This window comes from Portunus trituberculatus, chromosome 50, assembly GCF_017591435.1.
Source record: "Portunus trituberculatus isolate SZX2019 chromosome 50, ASM1759143v1, whole genome shotgun sequence".
Classification (NCBI taxonomy): Eukaryota; Metazoa; Arthropoda; class Malacostraca; order Decapoda; family Portunidae; genus Portunus; species Portunus trituberculatus.
In genome coordinates this window covers 30,489,382-30,517,225 of record NC_059304.1, presented here as the reverse complement: position 1 = coordinate 30,517,225, position 27,844 = coordinate 30,489,382, and the positions used below count along the sequence as shown (strand labels likewise).

The 27,844-nt window shown below is 41.2% G+C and overlaps 2 protein-coding genes across 5 annotated transcripts in view; one reads left to right on the top strand and one right to left on the bottom strand.

Moving 5' to 3' along the window:
* LOC123500144 overlaps positions 1–24,928 on the top strand; it is a 124,163-nt gene extending 99,235 nt beyond the window's left edge. For both annotated transcript variants that reach the window (XM_045248821.1, XM_045248819.1), the window contains one exon: positions 22,641–24,928. In XM_045248821.1, the coding sequence (XP_045104756.1) occupies positions 22,641–23,393 (753 nt within the window). In that variant the 3' untranslated portion in view covers positions 23,394–24,928. The remainder of the gene's footprint in view (positions 1–22,640) is intronic.
* LOC123500145 (endoribonuclease LACTB2-like) overlaps positions 1–27,844 on the bottom strand; it is a 158,149-nt gene that overhangs the window by 116,000 nt on the left and 14,305 nt on the right. The gene's annotated exons all lie outside the window — the stretch shown is intronic.

Here is a 27,844-nt window from a genome sequence, read left to right as displayed (position 1 = left end):
CATCGTCAAGACTGGACTTGGTCTTTAGTACAGAGCCAATGGTCATTGAGGAGATGAGGGTGGAGTGCCCTTTAGCAAAGAGTGATCATGCAGTTTTGGAGTTCAAGGTGATAGATGAAGAGAAATCTAGAAGAAATGAAGAATATAAAGTGGGAAGATGGAATTATGCCAAGACAGATTTTGGAAACCTAAAGAAATTCTTTCAAGAGACAAATTGGATGAAATTCAAGAGTGCTAAGGAGCAAATGAAAAGTGGAAGGAATTTATAAAAATATACAAAGAAGGTGAGAAAAATTTGTACCAATAAGACAACATAGAGAAGTTGGAAAGCAGGACTGGTTTAACGATAGATGTGAAAAGGCTAGAACAAGAAAAGAGGATGCATGGAAGAGGTGGAGAAGGAAAAGACGGATTAAGCAGTGGGAAAGTTACAAAAGAGCAAGAAATGAATATGTGTTGATTAGAAGAGAAGAAAGAAAGAAACAAGAAAAGGATATAATTGATAAATGTAAAGACCAACCAAGGCTTTTTACAGACATGTGAACAACAACATCAAAAATAGAGAAAGTATTGAAAGTTTAGAAGTAAATGGAGTATGCAGTGAAGATCCCAGGAAATGGCAGAGGCTATGAATGGATGCTTTCGGAAGGTATTCACAAAGGAGACTGCTTTTGACAAACCACTGGTAATGGAACAGAAAGGGATTATGAAGGAGTTTCAAGTAACTGTGGAGGAGATCAAGAATATGATGGGGAGTTTAGAAGTGAGAAAAGCTGTGGGACCTGATGGGGTATCAGGATGGATTTTAAGAGAATGCAGGAGCAACTGGCAGAAAAAGTTTGTGAAGTAATTGATGCCTCATTAAGGGAAGGTGTAGTGCCCCAAGACTGGAAAAGAGCTAACATTGTCCCAATCTATAAATCAGGTAACAAGAGAGACCCATTGAACTATAGACCAGTGTCACTTACAAGTGTGGTAGCTAAGATGTGTGAGAGGGTGGTGAAGAATAGATGGACAGACTTCTTGGAAAAAATGACATACTTTGTGAGTGTCAATTTGGTTTTAGAAAAGGGCGTTCATGCACGACAAACCTGATATGTTACTATTCGAGGGTGATAGATGTAATACAGGAAAGAGATGGTTGGGCTGATGGAATATATCTGGATTTAAAAAAGGCCTTTGATAAGGTACCACACCGGAGACTGATCTGGAAACTTGAAATGGTAGGAGGAGTGCATGGCAGTTTACTAAAATGGATGGAAGACTTTTGGTAGGAAGAGAAATGAGAACAATAATTAAGGACAGACCATCAGAATGGGGCTTGGTGGAGAGTGGAGTTCCACAGGGATCAGTGTTGGCACCAGTAATGTTCGCGGTCTACATAAATGACATGGTGGATGGGGTGTCCAGTTATGTGAGCCTATTTGCAGACGATGCAAAATTGTTAAGAAAAGTGAGATGTGACAAAGATTGCGAACTACTCCAGGAAGACTTGGACAGAATATGGAAATGGAGCTGTACATGGCAAATGGAGTTCAACACGACAAAATGCAAGAAAATAGAGTTTGGCAAGAGTGAAAGAAGAATCAGGAGTATGTACAAGATAGGAAATGAAGACATAAAACCAGTCATGAAGAAAAAGACCTTGGGGTGACAATTACCAATGACCTATCGCCAGAGAGACATATAAACAAAATAATTGGAGAAGTATTGAACTTATTGAGGAACATAAGAGTGGCGTTCAGATATTTAGATGAAGAAATGATGAAGAAAATAATTACTGCAATGATAAGACCGAGGCTTGAATATGCAACAATACAGTGGGCTCGAACTTAAAGAAACACATAAGGAAACTAGAGAAAGTACAGAGGGCTGCAACAAAATGGTGCCTGACTTAAGAGATTTGACTTATGAAGACAGACTGAAAAGAATGCAACTTCCGACCCTGGAAAACAGAAGAGAAAGGGGAGACCTGATAGCAATATACAGAGTGATGATTGGCATGGAAAAATGGATAGGGAAGATCTGTGTATGTGGAATGAAAGAATGTCGAGAGGGCATGGGAAAAACTAAAATGGCCACTTATAGGAGAGATGTGAAAAATATAGCTTCCCTCATAGAAGGGTGGAAGCATGGAATAGTTTAGACGTGGAAGTGGTCAACGCAAGGAATATTCATGATTTTAAGAAAAAGCTGGACATTAATAGATATGGAGACGGGACAACACGAGCATAGCTCTTTTCCCGTATGTTACAATTAGGTAAATACAATTAGGTAAATACACACACACACACACACACACACACACATACACAGAGGAAAAAAAAGGCATTTTTTTGGAGAATTCTAAGAGACAGGATAAAGAAATGGTATATAAACGAGAAGGAAGAGAAAAAAGTGGAACAAGTTTAAATAAAAATGATAAAGGCAAGAGACTAACAATGATGTATACGAACATAGACAGGGTTTTATCAAGTAAATTAGAATTAAAAGATTACATAAAAAAAGAAAATCCAGATATTATATGCCTGGTTGAAACAAAACTAAATGAGGCAATCAAAATAGACTTGGATAATAGGTATAATTTATGGAGAAGAGACAGAGAGGGTAAAGGAGGAGGAGGAGTCATGATAATGTTAAGGAAGGAGACAGTGATAAACCAAGTGGAAATCGGGGAAGAAAAAGCAGAAGTACTGTATGTTAAGATGCATATTAATAAAAAAGAATTAACAATCATTGTAACATATGTGCCACCAAAAACAAATTCATGGACCAATCAAAAATATAAAGACATGATAGATGACACAATAAGGAGTCTAACAAGAATTGTTAAAGAAAGGAGGAAAGTGATATTAGTAGATTTCAACTCTAAAGAAGTGGACTGGGAAAATTATGAAAGTGCTATAAGGGAAAAAGACTGAGGAGAAAGATTCCTGAATCTAATGATACACAATATGATGGACCAAAGAGTAAAGGAATGCACAAGATTCAGAGGAAACGACGAGCCGGTGAGATTGGACCTAGTTTTTACAAGGGGTATACAAATGAATGATGATATAAGATATAAGTGCTCATTGGGAAAACGTGACCATGTAATATTAGAAATGGATATAGAAGAGGGAAAGGAAGATAGAGACGATTCATACAAAGGAGACCGATTAAATTACAGAAAGGCTGATATTGAGAATCTCAAGAACTATTTCAAAAATGTCAACTGGGAGGAGATGGAAAACTCAGAGACAATGCAAGAGAAGTATAACTTATTTTTGGAAATATACAAAACAGGAGTCTGGGAATGTCATGAAATATAGACCTAAAGAAAGAAAGAAAGATTGGTTTAATGCAAGGTGTGCTAGGGCAAAGGAGAAAACAGATGGAGCATGGAAAAGGTGGAGGAGAAATAGAAATCCAATAAATAAGGAAAACTTCAAGGCAGCGAGAAATGAATATGTTAAGGTGAGGAAGGAAGAGGAAAAAAACTTTGAAAAGGACATTGTTGAAAAATGTAAGGAGCAACCAAAATTGTTCTAGATTCATAAATGGAAAAATTAGGCAAAAAGAAACAATAGAAAGGTTAAAAGGAGAGAACGAGATGGTGGAAGACCCAAAAAGTATGGCAGAACTATTAAATAATAAATTCCAGGAGGTCTTTACTAAGGAATCCAAATTTGAAAGGCCACAGGGTAATAGAGAGACAGTCTATATGAAAGATTTTAAAGTAACCAAGCTTGAAATAAAAGAGTCAATGAAGGAACTGGATGAAGAGAAGGCAATGGGACCGGATGAAGTCTCAGGCAGAATACTGAAAGAATGTAGGGAAGAACTAGCAAGTCCTATATACAACATCATAAAATGCTCAATAGAAAATGGAACAATACCAGTAGAATGGAAAAAAGCTGAGGTGGTTCCCATATATAAGAGCGCAAGGAAGGAAGAACCTTTAAATTACAGACCAGTATCACTAACTAGTGTAATATGCAAGATGTGTGAAAGAATAATAAAGAAACAATGGATCGAGACAACAAATTAATATCAAATAGCCAATTTGGTTTTAGAAAAGGACGGTCGTGTGTAACTAATTTATTGAGTTTCTATTCTAGAATTGTTGATAGAGTACAAGAGAGAGAGGGATGGGTTGACTGTATTTATTTGGATTTAAAAAAGGCATTTGACAAAGTGCCACATGCAAGATTACTATGGAAGTTAGAGAAGAAGGGTGGCTTAAAAGGAAGCACATTGAGATGGATAGAAAATTATTTGGGGTGGAGAGAAATAAGGACGATAGTTAAAGATATGAAGTCCAAGTGGAGAGCAGTAGAAAGCGGAGTGCCACAGAGGTCAGTATTGGCACCAATACTTTTCCTCATTTATATTAACAACATGCCAGAAGGAGTGAACAGCAACATAAATCTGTTTGCAGATGATACAAAACTGTGCAGAGTTATAAAGCAAAAAGAGGATTGTGAAATACTGCAAGAAGACCTAAATAAGATCTGGGAATGGAGTAAAACGTGGGAAATGGAATTCAATGTGAACAAAAGCTATGTCATGGAAATGGGAAAGAGTGAACGACGACCCGTGGGAATCTATAAGATGGGAGATGGAGTAGAAATGGAGAAAGTGAAAAAAGAAAAAGGCTTAGGAGTGACGATGGAAGAAAACAATTAACCGGTAAGCCATATTGATAGAATTTTTAGAGAAACATATAATTTGCTGAGGAATATTGGAGTAGCATTTCACTATATGGACAAAGAAATGATGAAGAAATTAATAAGTACCCAGATAAGACCCAGATTGGAATATGCAGGAGAAGTGTGGACCCCTCATAAAAAGAAACACATAAGGAAGTTGGAGAGACTACAAAAAATGGCTACAAGAATGGTTCCAGAATTTGAAGGGATGACATATGAGGAGAGACTAAAGGCTATGGATCTACCAACCCTGGAACAAAGAAGGGAGAGAAGAGATCTGATACAAGTTTATAAATTGATCAATGGAATGGACCAAGTGGATAATGAGAAACTGATCCTGAGAGAAGAATATGACATTCGAAGCACAAGATCGCATAGTAAAAAGCTAAGAAAAGGAAGATGTCTGAGATATTAAAAAATATAGTTTCCTGCAAAGATGTATTGAGATGTGGAACAGTTTAAATGAAGAAGTAGTGTCTGTAACGAGTGTGCATACTTTTAAAGTAAGATTGTATAAGTGTAGATATGGAGACGGGGCCACACGAGCATAAAGTCCAGGCCCTGTAAAACTACAACTAGGTAAATACAACTAGGTAAATACACACACACACACACACCGCCGCACCACCACTGAGTGAGGGAGTCCTGAAGACAGCTCGTCTTCAACTGAGGACAAGGGAAAAGGAGCAATAGCCTATAGTGTTTGCAGGGCCCGGGTATCTCTATCGGGCATAATTAGTGTCCTGTCGGTGTCCTGCTCTGAAAAAGTGCAGAAAATAGACCATTTTCAAATGAAAATGGAGAATAGTCCCTAACCAGAGAGTGTCGGCAATGTTTTTGTTTTGGGTGAAACTGCTGGCGGTAACATGAGTCGACCCCTAGAAGCGGAGATTTTGAGGGATTTGTGACCACTCCAAGTGGATTAAACAAATTGGACATGGATTTAAGAATTCAGGCCTTAGAGAGTAAGTTTGTCAATATTAGATCTATAGAAGAGAAGTTAGATGGAGTTATAGCGGAGAATGATACCTTCAAAAAAGAAATCTACATGCTAACGAGGGAGAACAAGGAATTACTGAGAGAGAAAGTGGAAATGGAAAAAGAAAATCAGCATCTAAGGAAACAATGTGACGAAATGAAGGCTAAACTACTTGAAATGGAAAAGAAAATATCTGAGGGTGACTTAGGGAAGGAGGAGTGCCTCAACCTAATTGATGCTAGAATGAGGGAAGTGAAACATGAAAACAAAGAAGTACAAAAGTGCTTCAATGAGAGGATGAAAAAGCAAGAAGAAAATAAAGTGATTACACAGAGTAAAATGGTTAAGGCTTTGAAGGAAAATGAGTATGTGGTGAGAGATATTGCTGAAAAGAAAAAATGCGTGATCATAACAGGTTTGAGAGAGGAAACTAACAGGAATTGGCAAGATAGAAGGGATAAGGAAAATGACAGGATAAAGTTTTTACTGAATAAGATCTCAGAGGAGGACGAATGCCAATATGCTGAGGCAGAGGAAAGTGTAAGACTAGGAGCTTATGAAGAAGGCAAGAGTAGACCATTAAAACTGAAATTAAAGTCTCAGGTGGCAGCCGAGGCCTTGCTGAGGAGGGCCTGGAAACTTAAAGACTACAAGGAAACCAAAACAATTTACATAAGAAGAAATATGACACAGGAGGAAAGAATGAAAATGAGAGAGCTTGTAACTGAAGTGAGAGAGAAGAATGAGGAAAGAACCGAAGAGGAAAAGACCAAGTTTTTTTGGAGGATGAGAAATGTGAGGCTGAAGAAGTGGTGGATAAAACAGACGGAATAGACAGTACACAGACTGAAACATGGAAGAAAGAGATTAGGAATGGAATTCAAGTGACATACACAAATATAGATGGATTTCTGTCTAAAAGGCTAGAATGTATTGATTACCTAAGAAACAGTGAACCAAACATAATATGTGTGGTGGAAACAAAGTTAAGGCCCAAAATAAAGCTAAATTGGTTTGATGTAAAACACTACAAAGTATGGAGAAATGATAGAAAGAATAAAGGAGGTGGTGGTATAATGGTTTTTACTAAAAAAGATCTGATAGTGAAGGAGGTGAACTTTATTTAGTAAGGGAAATGAGGAAGTGATGTGTATGCTTATAACAGATGGTAAGAGGGACATTAATATTATAACAGTATACATACCACCCAGAACCAGTGCTTGGAATATGAACAGCATTAATGGTGATGAGAAATACTCTAGACAGAATGAAGCAAGAACTCATCAGAAAGGATAGAGTGATGATAGTCGGGACTTTAATTATAAGAAATAGTGTGGAAAGACTATGAAGTGGTGAATGGTGGTGAGTGGGCAGAGGAATTGTTAAAGGTAGCAACAAATAACTTGATGACACAGTGGGTGAGATCACCAACAAGGTGCAAGGGACAGGATGTTGCAGCAAGGTTGGATTTGGTATTTACCAGGGCATCTCTAAAGAGGAAATTGAACATGAATGTCCCTTGGGGAAAAGCGACAATGATGTCCTAAGATTTGAGCTGGATACAGAATTAAGCATGGAAAAGAATAAGGAGTACAAGGAGGAAAAATTTAATTATGTCAGGGCAAATTACAACCATATAAGAGAGTTCTTTAATGAAATTGACTGGTCTGTGGTGTACCAGGAAGTGAATATGCAATTGAAATATGATAAATTTATGGATTCATATAACTGTGCTGTGAAGAAGTTTGTGAAATTGTGAAAAAGCAAATAAGAACAAAGAAAAGCCATGGAAGAAACTTAAGAAATACAGTGATGTATTATCAAGAGAAGTCTACAAAACAGCAAGGAATAGATATGTTGAAGTAAGGAGAACAGCACAAAAGGAATATGAACAGAGAGTGGTGGAAAACTGTGATAGTGACCCTAAAATGTTTTACAAATTCATAAATGGAAAATTAAATAAAAGGGAGGCAATAGAAAAAGTAAAAGTTGGGGAAGAAGTATATGAGGATGCTAGAGATATAGCTGAAATATTGAACAACAATTTTTGCAAAGTGTTTACAAAGGAGGAGCATTTTACAGGAGAAAGGCCTACAGAAATAAAGCAAATGCACAACATCATGGTTACTAAAGAAGATATAAGGAAAATTATAAGCAATCTGGATATTAATAAATCAATGGGGCCTGATGGCATATCTGGAAGGTTGCTGAAAGAATGTAAAGATCAATTGTTGAACCCCATATTTGATATTGTGGAAACCTCCATACGAACAGGAATAGTCCTGAAAAAGTGGAAAAGAGCTGACATTGTGCCTATATATAAGAATGGAAGTAGAATGGAACCATTAAATTACAGACCAGTATCATTGATTAGTATATTGCGCAAGGTATGTGAAGAAGTAATTAAAGCAAAGTGGAGTGAGTATCTAGAAAGTGAAAACATCCTGAGTGAAAGACAGTTTGGTTTCAGACAAGTAAGCAAATTGGAGTGAGTATCTAGAAAGTGAAAACATCCTGAGTGAAAGACAGTTTGGTTTCAGAAAAGGAAGATCGTGCGTATCCAATTTATTATGTTTTTATTCAAGAGGGACTGACATACTACAACATAGAGGGAATGGGTGGATGCTATCTACCTGAACTTGAGAAAGGCCTTTGATAAAGTGCCACACAATAGACTGATGTGGAAACTAAAGAAGACTGGAGGAGTAAGTGATAAACTAGCAAAATGGCTGGAAAATTACTTAGTGGGAAGAGAAATGCAAACAATGGTGAAAGGAAAAAAGTCAGAGTGAAAAAAGGTAACCAGTGGAGTTCCACAAGAGTCAGTGCTTGGTCCCATCATGTTTTTGATTTATGTTAATGATATTCCAGTAGGAATTGACAGTTACATGAATATGTTCACGGACGATACTAAAATTATGAGGAGAGTAAAGAATGTGGAAGATTGTAACAAGTTACAGGAAGATCTTGATAAAATATGAGTGGAGTAAAGAGTGGCAGATGGAATTTAATATAAACAAAAGCCATGTTATGAAAATGGGAAGTAGATACAGACCAAACAAGGATTACAGGCTGGGAGATGAGAAAATTGAAGAGACCAATGAGGAGGAAGACTTAGGAGTAAACGTGCAAAACACTGTCACCGGAGAAACACATAAACAAGATATTTGGGAAAACATATAATAATTCCACTACCTAGATGAAGGAATGATGAAGAAGATACTATGCACTTTAATAAGACCCCAGTTAGAATATGCAGCTTGCGTCGGGTCACCACACATGAAGAAAAATGTGAAGAAGGTGGAAAGGGTACAGAGGCTGGAAACAAGGATGGTACCAGGATTCAAGGAGTTAGACTATGAGGAAAGACTGAGGGATGGATGGATGATTTAGAATAAGACGCCACAACATCAGCGGTCATCTGGCACCGCTACAAAATATTAAAAAGGACACCATAAAATAAAAAACTAACTAAAAAAAAAGGACACCATAAAATAAAAAACTAACTAAAAGCAATTAAAAACTACAAAACTAAAAACAAAGAAAGATACTAGAATCAAAAGAAACTAAAATACAGTATACAATAAAATTTAAGAAAACATTAAAATACATATAATAAAATCAGATAAAATTCACAAATTTGGGAGAAGTCCAGCTTCTCCCAAAAATCTAAAAACGTCATAGCCCCGGGTCAGGCACTCCGGTCCAAGGACCCTTGAGATACAATAGACACCGCTATCTCTACCGCTGTCGCGGTAGAGATAGCGGCGTCGTAACTCGGTCAAACTAGGGCACTCTACCAACAGGTGCTGCACGGTGAGCAGCATCAAGCAGTCATCACAGTAAGGTTGATGGACCCTAGTCAGGAGGTACCTTTGTGTAAGGTACGTGTGACCTATACGAAGTCGCGCCAATAAAGTCTGTGCACAGCGATCCCGGACATGGGAGTATGTCCACTGAGGGATAGAAGAAGTAGTGATCTCTCCCATTTTCGAGGTTGCGACCCCCGTTAGCCATCTCCTCTGCCAAATTGCTGCAACCGCCACACGAATAGTGTAAAATACATCTCGAAACGAAACAGGGGCAGGAGATGGAGCGCGACTTGCTGCCTCTTTAGCGAGGCGATCTGCGTGTTCATTCCCCGGAACACCTACGTGACCAGGGACCCAACAGAACCCAACACGATATCCTCTTCTGGTAAGAAGATATAGCCACTCTAGGGCTGGTAAAACCAATGGGTAAAGGGAAATAAAAGAGGAGAGAGCAGTAAGAGCACTGCGACAGTCACTAAAAATTGTAAAAGACGAAACAGGGAGAGTAAAAATTATCTGTAAAGCTAGGACTATGGCAGAGAGCTCCACCGTAAAAACGGACGCCAATGAAGGAAGGCTGCCACACCGATAAAAAGAGGGAAAAACTACACTAAACCCGACACCTGCGCCAGATTTGGAACCATCAGTAAAGACAGGAATATCATTAGAATGGATAAAAAAGTGTTCTAAAAACCGTGTGTGGGACAGAGCTGGCAGTAAATTCTTCTTACCATCAATGGTAGGAGGGCATAAAGACACAACAGGAAGCTGCCAATAACCAACTCGTGGGAGCCGGAAAGAGAAGACAGGAGTGGGGTCAATAGATAAGTCTGCCATAAGATTTGCCACTCGAAGGCCAAAAGGTTTAGGTAGACTCGGTCAAGTGGCATACACCTGCGAAAGCAAGTCCCGCAATATTGACAGACAAAGGACAAAATCGGGAAGACGGTGAGTGCGAAACCAACACCGGAGCATTGAAGACTGGCGCCGGAAGTCGAGCGGCCAGAAACCAGCATCCACTAGAAGGCTAGGTATTCGAGATGTCCGAAATGCACCCGTAGCCAAGCAGACCCCAGCATGATGCACGGGGTCAAGCGTGCGTAGTCGTGCATCCGTTGCGGATGAGTACATCTCAGAGCTGTATTCCAGCTTCAGAAGTATGAGTGTACGGTGAAGCAGCAGCAACGAACGCCTGTGAACGCCATCTGGTAGAGTATCAATAACACCATTTATGGCGATTGCGAATAATGTAACACTAAGAATACTTCCCTGTGGAACGCCATCATTTAGAGCAGTAGCCTCAGAGAGAACACTCCCCACTCGAACCCGTAAAAAACATCTGGATAAAAACTGTTGGATAAAAAGAGGAAGGTGGCCACGAAGGCCAAAATTAAACAAAGACTGTAAAATGCCATGACACCAAGCCGTGTCGTAGGCCTTCTCCAGGTCAAAAAAGACTGTTACTTGATGGTGGTGATTAGCGAAGGCCTCACAAATGGAAGACTCTAGGGATAAAAGAGCATCAGTAGTAGACCTCATCTTACGGAAGCCATACTGTACCGATGACAAGTACTTCCCCCTCTCCAAGTACCACATGAGTCTTACATTTACCATCTTTTCTAACACTTTACAAATACAAGATGTCAAAGATATAGGACGGTAATTCATAGCCTGGAGATGATCTTTCCCAGGCTTCGAAAATGGGAGAACCACTGCCACAGCCCAAGAATATGGAAAGTCACCGGTATGCCAAATCATATTATATACATTTAATAAAAAGCTAAAAGCCCGGTCAGACATGTGACGCAAAAAGACATAAGGAATGTCGTCAGGACCAGGAGAAGAGTCATGACACTGGGACAAAGCTGTCCGCAACTCGGAGGCAGAGAAGGGGACATTATAGGATTCCCCTCCAGAGGAAGAAAAATTTATGCCAAGAGATTCCATTCTCTGGCGGTGACGTGCGCCCGGGGCTGCAGGATCCTTCCAGGAAATTTTGGTAAAGTGCTCTGCAAAGAGGTCGGCGACAGTCTTAGGGTCTGCCACCGTTCGCCCTGCAGATATCAAAACTGGTGAGGGAGGAGCAGAATACTTCCAAGCAATTCGGCGGACTTTGGTAAAGACATCCGTAAGAGGGGTGCGGGCATTAATGGAAGATACGTAAGCTTTCCAAGAGGCTCTTTGTGCCTCTTTCAAAACGCGGCGGGCCCGAGCTCAACAGCGCCGAAAAGCTTCCAGGCACTGCGGGTCCCCACGATGTCGCCGGAGACGAGAGAAAGCTGCCCATTTTTCTTTCACAGCTTTAGTGCATGCTGCGTTCCACCAAGGAACGGGACGCTTAGTAAAGCGACCGGACATCCTAGGGATTGTCTGAAGTGCTACTGAACGTATAAAATCGGTAAAATAATCAACAGCCTCAGCACAAGTAGAAAAGTCAGCCAACGGATGGATAAAAGAGCTAAGGTCTGTGAATCGAGGCCGATCTGCCTTGTCTAAAACCCAGCGTGGGGGCCGGTACTGTGGCTCAGAGTTCACAGATTCTAATAAAATCGGAAAGTGGTCACTACCGTGCAAATCCGGTAGGACCCGCCAATTAAAATCAAGGAAAGAATTAGATGTACACAGAGAAAGATTGATAGCGGTAAAAGTCCCAGTAGGACTATGGAAATGTGTGACATCCCCAGAATTTAAAACCTCCAATCCCTCATCCTCAATAAAAGAACCGATTAAAACCCCACGAGGATTACTAGCACCTTCATCCCACAATGGGTGGCAGCCGTTAAAATCTCCCAATAAAAGAAAAGGCAGAGTCAGCTGACGCACCACGCCGTCAATCTCACCCTTGGAGACAGGAAGCCGGGGAGGGAGATATAAACTACAAATAGTGTAGGATCGTCCCATAAAAACTTTAACAGCAACCACCTGAAGGGGAGAGTTGAGTTGCAAGGGGACAACAGGTATGTCTTGACAGACAATGATAGCTGTGCCACCGTGGTGGCCCTGGTCAGGGAAAGGAGTGCTAAAAAAGGCACAATAGCCAGGAGGACTAGAATAAGTACTATCACCTAGCATAGTCTCTTGTAAAGCTACACAGGCTGGAGAGAACTCCGACAATAAAGCTCGGAGTTCCCCCCCACGAGGCGTGAAGGCCTCTACAGTTCCACTGTAGAAGCTTGAAGATGACTATTTAGGTGCAGTGGACGGGCGAGTCTTTTGAATGGGCTGCCTGTGACTCACCTGACTAGAAATAATCAACCGACGAGAAGACACCGGGAGTTGAGATGTGCCGGGTCGTTGGACCGCTCTTTTCGGCCTACCGGTGAGTGATGCAAACCATCATCACTCCTGCCGGTCATCGGAAGACGAGGGTCAGGCTGGACTGCACTTTTTGATACAGCTGGTCCATGAGGGACGGCTGTGACAATATCATCGGACGTCTCCATGCTAAGACCGTCCTCATCACAAGAAGCCCGATCTGAGACGGAGGGCATCACAGAAGGCTGGACAGAAACAACTAGCGCTACCATTGCAGAACGGTCCCTGGAGGACTCACGATCATGTACACCGGGAGAAACCTTAGATTGTTTATGCTGAGCTAAATCTATCGACTCCGCAGAGCCGCGGTGCCGTTTGGTCAGGCTCTTCAAAGGCTTAGGCGATACAGGGGGCAAATGGACATCCACTACATGGGTTAGTTTGGTCAAGTCCGTATTATTCTCGTCGCTTCTTGCAGGTGACTCAGCTGAGTCGTCGGACAAAAGGGCAAACCTATTAGTCAGATGAACAGGACCACCAGCCCCAACAGAGCGAGAGGTAGCAGTTGTTTTCGGACCGGCAGACTCAGCTGAAGAGCGAGCGGCCAAAGAAGCATAGGATATCACACCAGTACTGTCCTTCTGGCGGTAAAGGAGTTCGTGGCGGGCACTACCAAGGCTGATGAACTGAGAGTTAGCAAGCTGTAAAATGTCCTGCTGCAGGTGATACCTGGGGCATTGCCTGGAACGTACCTGGTGAGCATCACGGCAATGGAAACAGTAAGCAGCAGCATTGCAATGCTCTTCAGAATGTGAGTCTAGTGCAGAGCAATTACCACATCAAGAAGCTTCCTTACACGAGCTTTTGCCGTGACCGTACCCATAGCATGAGAAACACTGAAGAGGACGAGAAACAAAACGCCTCACCCTAAGATTAATAGGTCCGACATTAACACGGTCAGGGAGGGTGGACCCAAAAAAAGGAGAGAAGGACCATGTTGGAGGAGTCCCTCATCTTAGTCACCTTCTGGACTGAGGTAGGACACATAGCCAGTATTTCCTCCTCAGAAAATTCATAGAGATCCTGACTGTACACATAACCTTTACTGTAATCAAAGGTGGGATGTGCCTTAATAGTCTCAAACATGCTGTCAGAAGGACATGGTAGATGTTGCAACATCCTTGCCTGCGTGATAACTTTCGCTCGCACTAGCACCCCCTTATCATATTTCTTGAGGTTGCCCTCAGGAATCGTGCCGATCTCTTTAGACAAGTACCGGGAGGCATGGATAAAATTCCCGCGCCCATTTCTGTAGTATGCCACAAACCAACGTGGAGGCGGGATCTGGCGGACTTCAGGAACTGAACTCTCTGAATGGTGGTCAAAAAGATTTGGGATGTAGTCCGTTTCACTGTCCGAAATATTGCGAGAGTGGAGAAGTTCTGTCTTAAAGCCAGAGCCAGCAAGGGGCAGGGATGCTACATGTTCTACAGCCAAACAGTCTTCATCGCATGACAGAAACGTTACATAGCAGCGGTTAGACGGAAAATCCTTATCGTAAACAAGCCGAATACGGAGAATCGTGCCATACACCTTGAGAAGTGAGTGCAAGGCGTGATAAGAAAAAGATGGATTAACATTTACCATCAAAAGGGAGTCACATGCAGCAGAAATGCATCCCTCAGAAGAACTCCCAGAACAAGAGTGTGCTGTGGGAGGCCCTTGTGGAGGGGAATCCTCCTTCCCACTCAGACCTCACTGGCGACCTTACTAGCATGGGTAGCCCTCTCCCCCTCGAAAGGGCAAAGCAGGGGCCTAAGCCCCCTCTAGCCTAGCTCGCCAGGTCACAGGGGCACGCAAGCCCCCCCACCACGACAAGGCGGTTCCCATCTGGGGGGGAAAAGACTGAGGGAGCTGGGGCTGACCACATTAGAAGAGAGAAGAACAAGGGGTGACATGATAACTATGTATAAATTGGTGAACAAGATTGACATATTGGACAGAGAATTGATAAAAGGTGACCACAAGTAATCATCTCGGAGGACATGGAAAAAAACTAATAAAAGACATCTGTCTGAATGACATGAGAAAGTACAGTTTCCCGCATCGTAGTATTGATAAGTGGAATAAACTGAGCAGTGATGTCGTTGATGTGGTGTGTGTCAATCAGATGAAAGAGAGATATGACAGGAGTAGACAAGGAGACAGGACACAGAGAGCTTAGCTCGGGCCCTGTAATACACAAACAGGTAAATACAAACACACACACACACACACACATAGTAAAAAGCTGAGAAAAGAAAGATGTCTGAGAGATATTAAAAAATATAGTTTCCCACAAAGATGTATTGAGACGTGGAACAGTTTAAATGAAGAAGTAGTGTCTGCAACGAGTGTGCATACTTTTAAAGTAAGATTGGATAAGTGTAGATATGGAGATGGGGCCACACGAGCATAAAGCCTAGGCCCTGTAAAACTACAACTAGGTAAATATAACTAGGTAAATACACAGATATATAGTATGATATGTATATTATTGTGGCTTACACGGAACTAATATTTTGTTACTTTATTTATTGTGAACCAAGCAAAAGAGTATTTTTGTTTCACCTATTTATTTTGAACAAAGTGTGTGAGAGAGAAAGACAAAAAAATTGTGAAATAATAGGAGGCTATGTTTATGTCTGATCTAGAGCAATATTTCGCATTACCATTACCAGTGCATATACATTTTTATTTGACCAATATATCCATTCCATATATATGTTGTTTACTCCATATACTTTGATGCCATTTACTTTATTTGTGATTCAAAATATTAGTGGCAGAATAATGGAAAGAATATTACTTATATGGAAATTGCCATTATAGAAATAAAATACTTTTGTTTTATCATTTATTTCTCTTGAAGCAAGCAAGCAAGAGAGAGAGAGAGAGAGAGAGAGAGAGAGAGAGAGAGAGAGAGAGAGAGAGAGAGAGAGGCACAACATTGAATCTTTGTATCAGTTCAACTTCGAGCGTTGACAACACTGTCCCGTCGACGAACAGTGGCAACAAGCGGTCAGTGTGTATCCCCCCTGCCGCCTCCCCCTACTTCCCTCCTTCCATCCCGCTCTCCACAATGCCTCCAGATATTGCCAGAAATCCATTTTTGAGGCAAAAAATACTTAGAAATATGGTAGCTACAGTAAATTTTGAGTTACAGAATTGTGAAATGAAATATTTGTGACACATCTTTATAAAGTATATATCATTCATTGAAAGTCAATCATTCGCTGATTTAGCCGCACCAGGAGACACCCTCTGAATGTGAGTGCCGCAGTTTATGGGTTAAAGTTCTTGAGGAACTCTCTGGCCACTTCCACGGTGAGGAGGAAAAGGGCGAGCCGCTGTCAGAGCGTTTGGCTACCATACTCAATACAAGTTTGAGATGTCGGCCTACATCTGAGGGTGTGAAACTCACCTGTGGGAAAATCAAGCTGCCCAGCAATGTCCCGAACTTGACCGTGCCGTCAACCAACTCTGCTCTCACTAAGGCCATGAGTGTAGGGGTTGCCTTATGGACGCCCAACTTGTCTATACAAATGGTTTCATTTCCAAAGTGTTGGTACTGATTACTCAGTGCATAAGTGATATAGGGGAGAGGAAAGGCAGCTCTATCAATAGCTACCTACATGGACTTAATAACAGCCTTAGACTTTTGACCTCCTCTGTGAACTTTCTCAACCACCTTAGGAAAGAAGTGGCACGTATCCATGTGCATGATTAAACCCTAGTAGATCTCTGCAGGTGGGACTGCGAGGTTGGCAAAGATTAACTGTTTCCATTTGATGTGGCCAAAAAGTGTGACAAAATCCATAAGACGAAGAAGTTAGGAAGGCCCTTCTTCCTTCTTTACAAGGCAACTGGACCTAGGAAGTATCCACAGCACAGACAAGTGGCTCGTCTCTCTTATACCCAGCAGTTGCCTAGGCAACCCTACCAACAGGACAGACCAAGGAACCAGGCAAAGCCTTTTTTAGGCCAGAGGGCATCCCAGGGGAGGGGGACGCACAGACAATCAACCTCCCAGTAACCACCTTAGGAAAGAAGTGGCACGTATCCATGTGCATGATTAAACCCTAGTAGATCTCTGCAGGTGGGACTGCGAGGTTGGCAAAGATTAACTGTTTCCATTTGATGTGGCCAAAAAGTGTGACAAAATCCATAAGACGAAGAAGTTAGGAAGGCCCTTCTTCCTTCTTTACAAGGCAACTGGACCTAGGAAGTATCCACAGCACAGACAAGTGGCTCGTCTCTCTTATACCCAGCAGTTGCCTAGGCAACCCTACCAACAGGACAGACCAAGGAACCAGGCAAAGCCTTTTTTATGCCAGAGGGCATCCCAGGGGAGGGGGACGCACAGACAATCAACCTCCCAGTAAACTAGCTTCTGGTGAGTGGCTCTGTTTACCCCTTGTTCAATACTCCTAAAAATTTTGTGGGTGGCAAAATTCATGTAGCCAGGCTGCAATGGAAAGCACTGTCCAAGGACAAATGGATCCATGATATTGTGGATGGTAGAATTCTTGAGTTTGATAGCTTGCCCAGGCAGATAGGAATTCCTACCCCCCTTCACCTCTCGGTAGCAGACACTCTTGCCCTGGATTCTGCCATGGTTGGTTTCCTTAAGCACAAAATTGTTGAAAGATGTGAACCACAGCTACTAGATTTTATCTCTAATGTATTCCCAACTATTAAGAAAGATGGTTCAGCCAGAGTTATCTTGAATTTGAAAGAACTGAATGAACATATTACACATATACACTTTAAAATGGACTCCATCAAGGATGCGATTCAGTTAATTCAACCTAATTGTTTCTTCTCTACTATAGATTTCAAAGATGCTTACTTTTCTGTGTTTATTACCCCAGAGACAGGAAATGGCTCCAATTCTTTTGGAGAAATAACTGCTTTTAGTTTACATGTCTTCCCCAGGCACTGACTTCGGCTCCCCAAGTTTTCACAAAATTATTAAAACCACCCCTTTCTCTCCTCAGGAAACTTGGGATTTGTGTAATTTCTTACATAGATGACTGCCTCTTTATTGCATCATCAGCGGAGGAATTAAGGATCAATGTGGGTTATGCTATGAAGTTTTTTTGACTCGCTAGGGCTCACAATCAATGTTCTAAAATCTGTAGTCAAACCTACCCAAGAGGTGGAATTCCTGAGAGTACTGTTAAACTCTGTCAATATGACTGCTACGTTGCCTTCTCATAGACGAGAGCACATCAAAGAGCAAGGCAGACTTCTACTAAAGGGTGTCGTCACACTGCATGACTTGACCTCCTTTATTGGAATGACCATGGCCTCTAACCCTGCCATAGAATTGGCCCCACTGAGATATAAGTATTTGGAGATTGTTAGGAATGGAGAATTAGCTAGAAATCATGGGGATTATCATTCCACAATTACCCTGGATAATCATGCCAGAATGTTAATCAATTGGTGGATTAACAACATAGACACTCAATCCAAGTCCCTACATCCTTCTTCCCCCCCAGATAGAAATGTTCTCTGATGCTTGCCTGACTGGTTGGGGTGCAACAACAGGAGATGCCAAGACAGGAGGTCACTGGGCTCATGTGGAGCTAGATCATATTAATGTCTTAGAACTAAAAGTTATTCTATTGGGGCTCAAATCTTTATGCAAGGATTACAAGGATACTCATATCTGCCTTCGATCGGACAGCACCACAGCTGTTGCCTGTATAGACAGGGATGGCAGCATTAAACCTAACTTTAATGCTGTAATAGAAAATATATTTGCTTGGGCTGAGTCAAGCAGAGTATATAAAGGGACTCCATAATGTTGAGGCAGATAGATAATCCCGAGTAAAAAACTTAGATATTGAATGGATGTTATTGCCCAAGGTCTTCAAATTGCTGTGCCAGATCTTTTATACACACACACACACACACTGTCAGACTGCCGGACTGACAAGACGTCGGAACGGAAGCTCCCGCCACAGCACCAAAACAATTACCTATACGTGAATATACAGGGCCCGAGCAGTGATAGGGATGTCTCTATGGTCCAATGAGGTGATGAGTGGGGGAAAGTGAGGAGTGTCACAAAATAAGGAAGGAATAAAGTGTGTGTGCAGTTTGTTTGTGCGGTCACCGACCCGCAAACAGCTGATACCCATAAACATGGCAGAGGCGAGAAGGGATTCATTTGTGGGATTTTTGGATTCCCCAGGACTGAGGGAAGTGAGTGTGGACAGAAGGGTTGAGAATATGGAGAAAAGAATTGGAACAATAGTGATAATAGAAGAAAAGCTGGATAGTCATAATAGAAAATGAAGCCTTCCGTAAGGAAGTCTTAGTGCTTACCAGGGAAAATGCCAAGTTGTTGAAACAAAAACTGGAAATGGAAAATAAAAATGTGCTCTTGGGAAAGTAGTGTCAGGAATTAACCGTAAAAATAACCGAGATGGAAAGAAAACTAAAAGAAGGAGAGGAGAAAAGTAATCAAAGAGACACTAGGCTGGAGGAGGTGAAAAAAAAACAATGAAGAAGCACACAACAGCTTTAGAGAAATAATTAAACAACAAGAAAAAGAAAAGAGTGAGTTGGCCCAATGGAAGATTATTAAAGTTCTACAGCAAGAGGAGACAATGGTGAGAAATATTGCAGAAAAAAAAAGTGTGTGGTGGTGAGTGGATTAAAGGAAGATAATATAAGAAACTGGCAGGAGAGAAAAATTAAGGAGGAAGAGAAGATTAAGACCATGCTGAATAAGATTTCGGAAGAAGAAAATGCATTTGGAGAAGTTGAGGAATATATGAGAGTGGGAAAGTATGAAGAAGGAAAGTCTAGAGCCATGAAGATAACATCAAAATCCCAAGTAGCTGCTGAGCATGTATTGAGAAATGCATGGAAGCTCAAAAAGGAGGAAGTGGTGGGTGTGGTAGTGACTGATGGAAGGCAAGATATCAATATTGTAACTGTGTATGTACCACCAAAAACAAGTGCATGGTCAAACAATCAGTATAATAGTAGGGTGGAAAGCACATTGGAAAGAATGAGAAATGAAGCTGCAAAGAAAGCAAAAATGGTTATAGTTGGAGATTTCAACTGTAAAGACGTCAATTGGGAAGAATTTGAAGTGGGGAATGGTGGAGAATGTGGTGAGCAGCTATTAAATTATGCGGTGGGAAATTTGATGACACAGTGGGTGAGGCATCCAACAAGGGGAAGGATGGGTGATGCCCCGTCGAGACTGGACTTGATATTCACAAAGGGAGTAAATCTAGAAAATGAGATTGAGCATGTGTGTCCTTTGGGGAAGAGTGATCATGAATTATTGAAATTTGAGGTAAAGGTGGGGTTCAGCAAAGATAATGAAGTTGGATACAAGGAGGAATGCCTAAATTATGCTAAGAGAAGATATAAGTAGTTGAGAAATTACTTTGGAAATGTGGATTGGCTGAAATGTACCAGGAAACAAACATGCAGTTAAAATATGAAAAATCTATGGAAATATATAGTGAGGCTGCAGAGAACTTTGTGCCAAAATATACTAAGAAAATCTTAAAGGGAGATCAATGGTTTAATAAAACCTGTGATAAGGCAAAAAGGGAGAAGGAAAAGGCATGGGAAAAATACAAGAGAAATAATGAGGAAGTGGAGAGAGAAGCATATAGGAATGCAAGAAATAAATATGTTCAAGTGAGAAGAAGGGCATAACAAGAATTTGAACAGAGAATAGTGGAGAATTGTGAAAGTGATCCCAAAATGTTTTATAAATTCATTAATGGTAAATTACTGAAAAAAGAAACAGTTGATAAATTAAAGGTTGGAGATTATATATATGAAGATACAAGTGTCATTGTTGAAAAATTGAATGAGAATTTCTGCAAAGTATTCACAGAAGAAACACAATTCAATCGACGGATGTTACCTGTGACAAGATGGATGAAAGAAATTATTGTAACAAAGAGTGACATTGCAAAAGTTTTGAGTCAGTTAGATGTTAAGAAGGCAATGGGACCAGATGGTGTGTCTGGAAGAATGTTAAAAGAATGTCAAGAGCAGTTGCTAGATCCAATTTTAGATTTAACAAGAACATCTATCAACACGGGACAGGTGCCAGTAGAATGGAAAAGGGGAAATGTAGTACCAATTTACAAAAGTGGATGTCGCATGGAACCATTGAATTATGGACCTGTTTCATTGACCAGCATTACGTGTAAGATATGTGAAGAAGTGATCAAAAGCAAGTGGTGTGAGTTCCTGGAAAACGAAGAAATACTAAGTGAGAAACAGTTTGGCTTTAGAAAAGGGAAATCGTGTGTATTTGTTATGTTTCTACTCAAGAGTGGTCGATATTTTACAAGAGAGGGATGGATGGGTTGATTGTATATACCTAGCCTTAAAAAAAGCATTTGATAAAGTCACACATAACAGATTGATGTGGAAGTTAAGTAGTATCGGAGGAACAAGGGGCCACCGTGGTACAGTGGAACCATGCATGCTTTGGGGTCCGAGGGGTCTCTAAGTGCACGGGTTCGAATTCTGTCCACGGTCCGGGTGTAGGTTGGGCCTCCTCACTCGGAGCAACGGTTTCCTAGCGGGTGGTCTTTGAGATAGGAGGTACCCTAAAAAGTATCCCCTTTAGCCCAGAAATTCCCATGAAAAACCCACATGGTATAAGAAAAGAAAAAAAAAAAAAATCTGACGGAGTGGATGAGAAATTATTTGACAGGCAGAGAAATGAGGACAGTAGTGAAGGGAGTGAAGTCAGAGTGGAGGAGGGTAACCAGTGGAGTTTCCCAAGGTTCGGTGCTTGGTCCCATCATGTTCCTGATCTATATAAATGACATGCCAGAGGGAGTGAGAAGTTATATGAATATGTTTGCAAATGATGCAAAGATTATGGGGAAAGTGAGGAATATGCATGACTGTAATATACTGCAGAAGGACTTGGACAAAATATATGAATGGAGCAGGACGTAGCAAATGGAATTCAATACCAACAAAAGCTGTGTAATGAGAATGGGTAGAAGTAAATATAGACCACATAAGGACTACCAGCTGGGGCAGAAGACTGTAATTGAAGTCAGTGAAGAAAAATTTGACTTGGGAGTGACTGTACAGAGTAATCTGTCTCCAGAAAAGCACATTAATAGAATATTTGGAAAAACGTATAGCATGCTCCAAAGTATAGGATGGGCATTTAATTACCTGGATGGGAACATGATAAATAAAATATTGACCACCCTGATTAGGCCACAGTTGGAATATGCATCAGTAATTTGGTCACCATACATGAAGAAACATGTCAAGAAGCTGGAAAGAGTACAGAGGTTAGCAACAAGAATGATACCAGACTTTAAGGAGGTACCGTATGAGCAGAGGTTAAATAGGCTGGAATTAAGCATATTGGAAGAAAGAAGAGTCAGAGGGGATATGATAACAATGTTCAAAATAGTACATGGAGTGGACATATTGGATAGGGAGAACCTGATCATGATGGCATCCAGTAATTACCTAAGAGGACACCCAAAGAAAATACTGAAAGATTCCTGCACGAGCGACATCAAGAAGTATAGCTTCCCATATCAGAGCATTGATGCATGGAACAAACTGAGCGTGGATGTGGTGTGTGCGGCGAGTGTCAGTCAAATGAAGGAAAAATTGGACAAGTGTGGACAAAGAGACAGGACATAGAGAGCTACGGCTCGGGCCCTGTAATCACAAATAGGTAAACACACCAATTATTGACCTTTTTGTCACTAGAATCAATACCCAGCTACCCATTTATGTTGCCTGGAAGCCAGATCCTTAGGCTACACATATTAATGCGTTTACACTCAATTAGGCTAATGGGGAGTTATATGCCTTTCCACCTTTCAGGATCATTGGCAGGGTACTGCAGAAGATACAGGAAGACAGGGCAACAGTTATGACAATTCTCCCTCTTTGGCCAACTCAAGTATGGTTCCTGAAGGCCCTTCAACAGCTGGTAGGCACTCCTCTTTTGCTCCCTCGACATTCATTGATCCTGCCACAATATCCCTCCCTGATACATCCACAGGCCCAGAAGTTAATCCTGGTAGCAATGATCTTATCAGGAAATCCTTCCAAAATCAAGGCCTTTTGCCAGAGGTTGCCGGATTTCTGCTTAACTCATGGAGAAAGAGCACAAAAGCACAATATGGGAAACATGTTGACAGATGGGTGTCAATTTGTTGCAGGAAGGAAATTAATTCATTTTCACCACCTGTAAATGTTTTGCTGGATTACTTATTTTTAGAGTTTAAGAAAGAGAAAGGCCGAGGTTATAGCTCTATGAACACTCTCCAGTCAGCCATCTCAACAGTAGCTCTTATCAATGGTCAGCCTGCAGGGAGGCACCTCTTAGTTAGCAGGTTCATGAAAGCGGTCTTCCAGGAGAAACCATCCTTTGCTCACCTTCATTCCATTTGGGATTCAGAATTGGTTTTAGATCAACTAAAGAGCCTGGGCCAGAATAAAGACTTGTTACTCATTCAGTTGTCAAGAAAATTAACTATACTAATGCTACTAACATCAGGCCAATGGGGTCAAGCACTACACTTAATGGACATCAGGAACATGAGTATCTCAGACTCTAGAATTTCTTTCTGAGTAGGAGACTCTCTCAAAACATCTAGGCCAGGTAACAATGTGTCTGAACTAGTTTTTGAAGCATATGTACCAGACAGATGAGTATGTGTCCACACCACTAGTTTACACTACCTTGACAGAACGAAAGATTTTTTCTAACAATGAAACCACCCGTAAAATTGGCATCAAGAGACACTTTACGTTGTTGGACTAAAGATATAATGAAAGCTGCTGGCATTGATCTCTCTATCTTTTCTCCTCATTCCACCAGATCAGCTTCATCCAGTAAAGCTCCCACTGTTCACCATTTTGTCCACTGTGGATTGGATCAATGAATTGACTTTTGCAAAATATTACAGGAGACCTCTAAACAAACATTGTCAGTTTGCTAAAGCAGTGATGTCTTAAGTTCTTGGTTTTGTCGGGTTTATCTACTTTGTTGTGTGTATAAGATTATGCACTGTTCTGAGCAAATGTATTTCAGTTTTTCTGTTCTTGAGTTACTTGATTAAAGCAAATCTTTGGGAATGCTATGTTTGTTTTATGCATGCATACATGTTTCAGGTTGTATACCTCTCCATAAATATGTATGGCTTCGAGATATATATATATATACAAAACACTTCTTTTGTAAGTTTGATGAATCACTCTAAAGCTCCCGTTGTGATGCAGTTAAACTATCGTGAAGTGAAATTGTAAGACTAAACGAATACTTACCAAGTGTGAAGTTTGATCGTAATTTCACGAACAGTTTAACTGCGTCACTTTGGATTAAATGTCCCCCTTCCCTTTCCGCTGCTCTCACAGTGTTGAGTGTGGAAATCACCACATGATTTATGTAGATATTTACTATATATTACTATTTACCACTGCTTCCTCAAACCTACTCTCTGAAATGACTGGTGCGTGGCAGGTGACGTGGGCATCTCATTTAATCCCAAGTCAGGTGATGCGGGCATCTCATTTAATCCTAAGTGACGCAGTTACACTGTTCGTGAAATTACGATCAAACTTCACACTTGGTAAGTATTCATTTAATTTAACAATTTGTTATAGTACACAAAAGTGATCTTTGCAAGAGCAACACCTCTAGAAGCACCATCTCCCAGTGTTGTCTCTCTATGTAATGAGTTTGAAGTGTTAGACAAATTGCCTTCCCAATGATGCCATTATAGTGCTCCATCTGGCCATTTCCAATAGGATCGTAAGGAGTTGTCCAGCTAGTTACTATACCCCTCTGAAATAAATAACTCTTCAATTTTTGATACATGAAAGATAAACCTTGGTCAGAGTGAATAAAGCTGGGCATTCCACAGAGGGTGAATATAGTTTCTAATCATTTGATTACTGTTTTTCTATGCATATTTGGGCAAGGAAAGGCAAAAGAGAAACAGGATTACTCATCCACAATGCTTAGCATGTATGTGTTACAATAGGGGCCGCCGTGGTACAGTGGAACCATGCGTGCTTTGGGGTATGTACTGTACCTCCAAGCGCACGGGTTCAAATCCTGTCCAAGGTCCGAGTGTAGGTTAGGTTTCCTCACTCGGGGCAATGGTTTCCTAGCGGGTGAGCTTTGAGATAGGAGGTACCCCAAAAAGTATCCCCTTTAGCCCATAAATTCCCGTCAAAAGCCCACATGGTATGAAAAAAAAAAGTTACAGATGGCACAGGTCCCTTGAAATAACATTGAGGTGCTCCATAGGTTGAGTTGCTTTAACCCTTTCCTTCCAGCGCTTAAACTATTTTCCTGTTTGCTATGACGGCTAAAAATGGTAAACCTAGAAATTGTCAGAAAACTGTTTGAATACTAATAATTATTTTCTCTTTGTTATTCTGAATACAATGATGTACTTTGTAGCTCGATGTGACCTCTGAAAGTTCAGTTTATGCCTTATCAAGGATTCCTCCTCCTCCTGCTGTGTGATCCGTCTTCCAGAAACAGCCGGAGGCGATGACACCACACACACACACACACACACACACACTCTCTCTCTCTCTCTCATCTTGGATGGGAAATTGTACACTTCCAATGAGAGAGAGAGAGAGAGAGAGAGAGAGAGAGATTTCATCCCTTTTCATATCGTTTCAGGCAAATAACATTATCTCTCTCTCTCTCTCTCTCTCTCTCTCTCTCTCTCTCTCTCTCTCTCTCTCTCTCACACACACACACACACACACACACACACGCACATGTAATGGGAAGACTGGCTGGGTGACCAGCAGGCGACCGAGGCAAATAACATTCTCTCTCTCTCTCTCTCTCTCTCTCTCTCTCTCTCTCTCTCTCTCTCTCTCTCTCTCTCTCTCTCTCACACACACACACACACACACACACACACGCACACGTAATGGGGAAGACTGGCTGGGTGACCAGCAGGCGACCGAGGTGTATTACACGCTTTCATGCACCAACCTGTTAGTTGATCTCTCTCTCTCTCTCTCTCTCTCTCTCTCTCTCTGACAAGTTACCTTTTACCATTTTATTATAAAATTGAAGATAATGAAAAAATTAACATGAAAGAATGATAGGTAATATTTTTTTTCACTTTCCGAGTCCTCACTAATGACTTCACTTTCTTCAGTTTCTTCTTCTAAATATTCACTGTCACTGTCTTCAAACTCAGAAGCACTGCTAAATACATATGTTCTGTCCTGCTCCATGTTATGATCTGAGATTCTTCGCTCTTATCAGGATGTCTCTTCGCACTTATCGCGGTGCTTTCCACCCGGCGGGTCGCTGGGGTTGCCAAGTGTCGCCCGGAGAAAGGGAAAATAGCTTAGTTAGCGCTAAATTTCCAAAGCTATAGTGACAACATTACATGTGGAAACATGCCAGACACTTCCACTCACCATCTGACTCGAGAAACCGTGCTTGGAGCTCAAAATTGAGGCGCGAAAATTCTTGATTACGGGTATGATCGCCGTCGCTACGGACGCATTGATGCAATCATATATATACGATTGCCGGAAGGAAAGGGTTAACAAGTGTACCTTCTTCTAGGTGACAGATGAGACAGAAAAACAAAATGCTTTAGTCACTGTCAGAAACCACATTTGAGGCGTCTCGTGCTTAAGGAGCGTAACCGCCACTAACATAGTTTTGAGAAAAACGCCTGTAAAGTTAAAGCGGTCGAAAATGGATGAAAACATAATGTATTATACACCAATGGAAAGCTTTTAAAACCAGCCTTCACATGAAATGTGTATTGGGATGAAAAATGCCATTTTCACAATAAAAAAATCACTCGAAACTAAATCTTGAAAAATCTAATTATTAATAATCATGACTGTCCATGGCCCAAAAGGCATCAAATATCACTTTAACCCCTTCAATACGATGATGCCTATGTAGGCGTCATGAAGCCCCAGTAGCAAATACGGTGACGCCTGCGTAGGCGTCATATTTCTTTTCTGAGCTTTCTTCAGTTCAGTTGTCCCGTATAGTGTGTTGGATACCAACTACACACGCCGTATGCTGTCCTTAAAATCCTAGTGCTCCTCCCATCATCCTTGTCTCCACCAATCACTAAAGATAAGCTACATGCATCCCGCCTTGTGTCTAAAATTACCCAATGGCATAGACTGTTCCCATCTCTCTCTCTCTCTCTCTCTCTCTCTCTCTCTCTCTCTCTCTCTCTCTCTCTCTCTCTCTCTCTCTCTCTCTCTCTCTCTCTCTCTCCTCCTCCCCATTTCCTTTCCTCCCTCCCATTTCCCTTCCTCCATCCCCTCTCCTCTCGAAGATAAGTTACATCGTCCGCCTTGTAACATTCGTGAAAACACACACACACACACACACACAGGACAGAAGAGGAGAAGAAAGAGTTTTTCTGGAGAATCTTGGATATGAGACTGAGGAAGTGGTTCATAACCCAGAAAAGTACAGTAAGAAAGGACTAAAGAAACTTACGTATGAGCGGAATGTAATGTATTCCAACATAAATGGAGTGATATCGGGGATTTTAGAACTCAACGATTACTTGAGGGACAAGAACCCAGATATTGTGGGTCTTACTGAAACAAAACTGAGAGAGGGAGAAGACCTGATGATGGTTGGAGAAGGAAATATAATGTTTGGAAAAGAAATAGAGTAGGTAAGATGGGAGGAGGAGTGATGTTGCTGGTTAAAAAGATATAAAGGTGGATCAAGTGAAAGAAGGTATGGGAAAGGCAGAAGTGCTAAAGATCAGAGCAGAAACTAATGAAGGAAAAAGAGGCACTACATAGTGGTGTACGTACCACCTAAGACAAATGCATGGTCAGTACAGGAATATGAAGAAATGATAAGTGATACAGGAACATGTCTGGAAGAAATGTTGGGTGGCTGTGAACGAACTATAATGATGGGAGATTTTAATTGTAAAGAGGTGTGTTGGGAGGACTGGTCAATGGAAGGATCAGAGACAACATGGGAAATACACTATTGACACTGGCAATGGAAAATGTGTTAACTCAGTGGGTCAAAGAAGATA